The sequence below is a fragment of the Penaeus monodon genome, chromosome 33 (assembly GCF_015228065.2).
Source record: "Penaeus monodon isolate SGIC_2016 chromosome 33, NSTDA_Pmon_1, whole genome shotgun sequence".
Classification (NCBI taxonomy): Eukaryota; Metazoa; Arthropoda; class Malacostraca; order Decapoda; family Penaeidae; genus Penaeus; species Penaeus monodon.
Genome location: NC_051418.1, coordinates 14251951 through 14253107, shown reverse-complemented (window position 1 = coordinate 14253107; position 1157 = coordinate 14251951). Strand labels below are relative to the sequence as shown.

Below are 1157 nucleotides of genomic sequence, written 5' to 3'. Positions count from 1 at the left end.
TCACTGATCTTTGAAGATATTATCACCATCTGCACATAGTAACACATATTGTTAGGCCACAGTAATATATGAAAGGCCGTGTTTTAATACAGTATTTTTAATAAAAGATTCCTATCCCGATACTAAAAGTATTAGGAGGTACAGATGGATTGCTTGTGATATATACTGTCCTTATATGATACCTTCAGTCCATGGAAACATTATGTGACAGTGCTTTCCCTTTTATGCTGAACACAGCCCCTCAAGGGATAAACTCTTTCAGTGTTTCTTTGTTAACAATAACAATTAGAAGCCATCCAGACGGGACAGTAAGATAATTTAAAACTTACTCGAAATTTTTTGTGTCGGTGAAACTGATAATTGCACAATTCACAAGCTGGAGCTTTTTTGGATCGTTTCACTTCTAACCATTTCTGAAAAAATAAGTCAAGCGTGATTAGAAATACTTTTCACACAACTACAGTATTACAATGCACTACTCTGATCATCTGTGTGACTGTACTAAACTGTATGAAATGCTCTTCAAAAAACTATATGTTTACTTACATTAAGGCAGCCTTGGTGGATAAACTGCATGGTTCCTGCACATCTACATGGAGAAATGAGCAAATCTAATCCTTCTCCTTGTGGATGATGGCATATGCGGCACATTGGCATGGACGCTGTTGATGATGATGCTGATAACACTCCTGAAGAAAACAAAATGATAGTCATTCTTAAGGAAGCACTGTTTGGGTGCAGTTATTTTTTTCTGTTCATGAAGACTCAGACTTTGTGAAAGTTATGTGGACCCACCAATATTTATTTACCTAGACTTTAAGATAATTCACAAAAACACTATCGAGTCATCAAGGGGAGCACAGAGTACCCCTTGATGTTAAAAATGATGTACAAAATGTACAGAATTCTTAAATGTGAATGCCTTTTGTCAATATATTTGATAATTCTACTGTTACTCTTCATTTTCTCAGGCCACATAATGCATCAACCATATGGTCTTTTGCAAAAATGAAAAAAACTAACTTACATCCCAGTGTATAAACAGCTAATGCAGATATCGATCAAATCTCATAATCTAAATTAACAAACCCACACAAAGAAGAAATCATGATATGTTAGTGTCTGTTGGCATTTCACAGTGCAGTTTCCGTGGCATG

General features: G+C 35.5%; 1 protein-coding gene across 1 annotated transcript in view; it reads right to left on the bottom strand.

Moving 5' to 3' along the window:
* The window catches only part of LOC119594057, a gene marked incomplete at its 5' end in the record, with an annotated part of 3485 nt that extends 2796 nt beyond the window's left edge, over nucleotides 1-689 (bottom strand). The window contains 2 exon segments of the mRNA XM_037943094.1: nucleotides 330-413; nucleotides 547-689. Coding sequence (XP_037799022.1) covers nucleotides 330-413; nucleotides 547-689 — 227 coding nt within the window.
* Between the last annotated feature and the right edge of the window lie 468 nt (nucleotides 690-1157).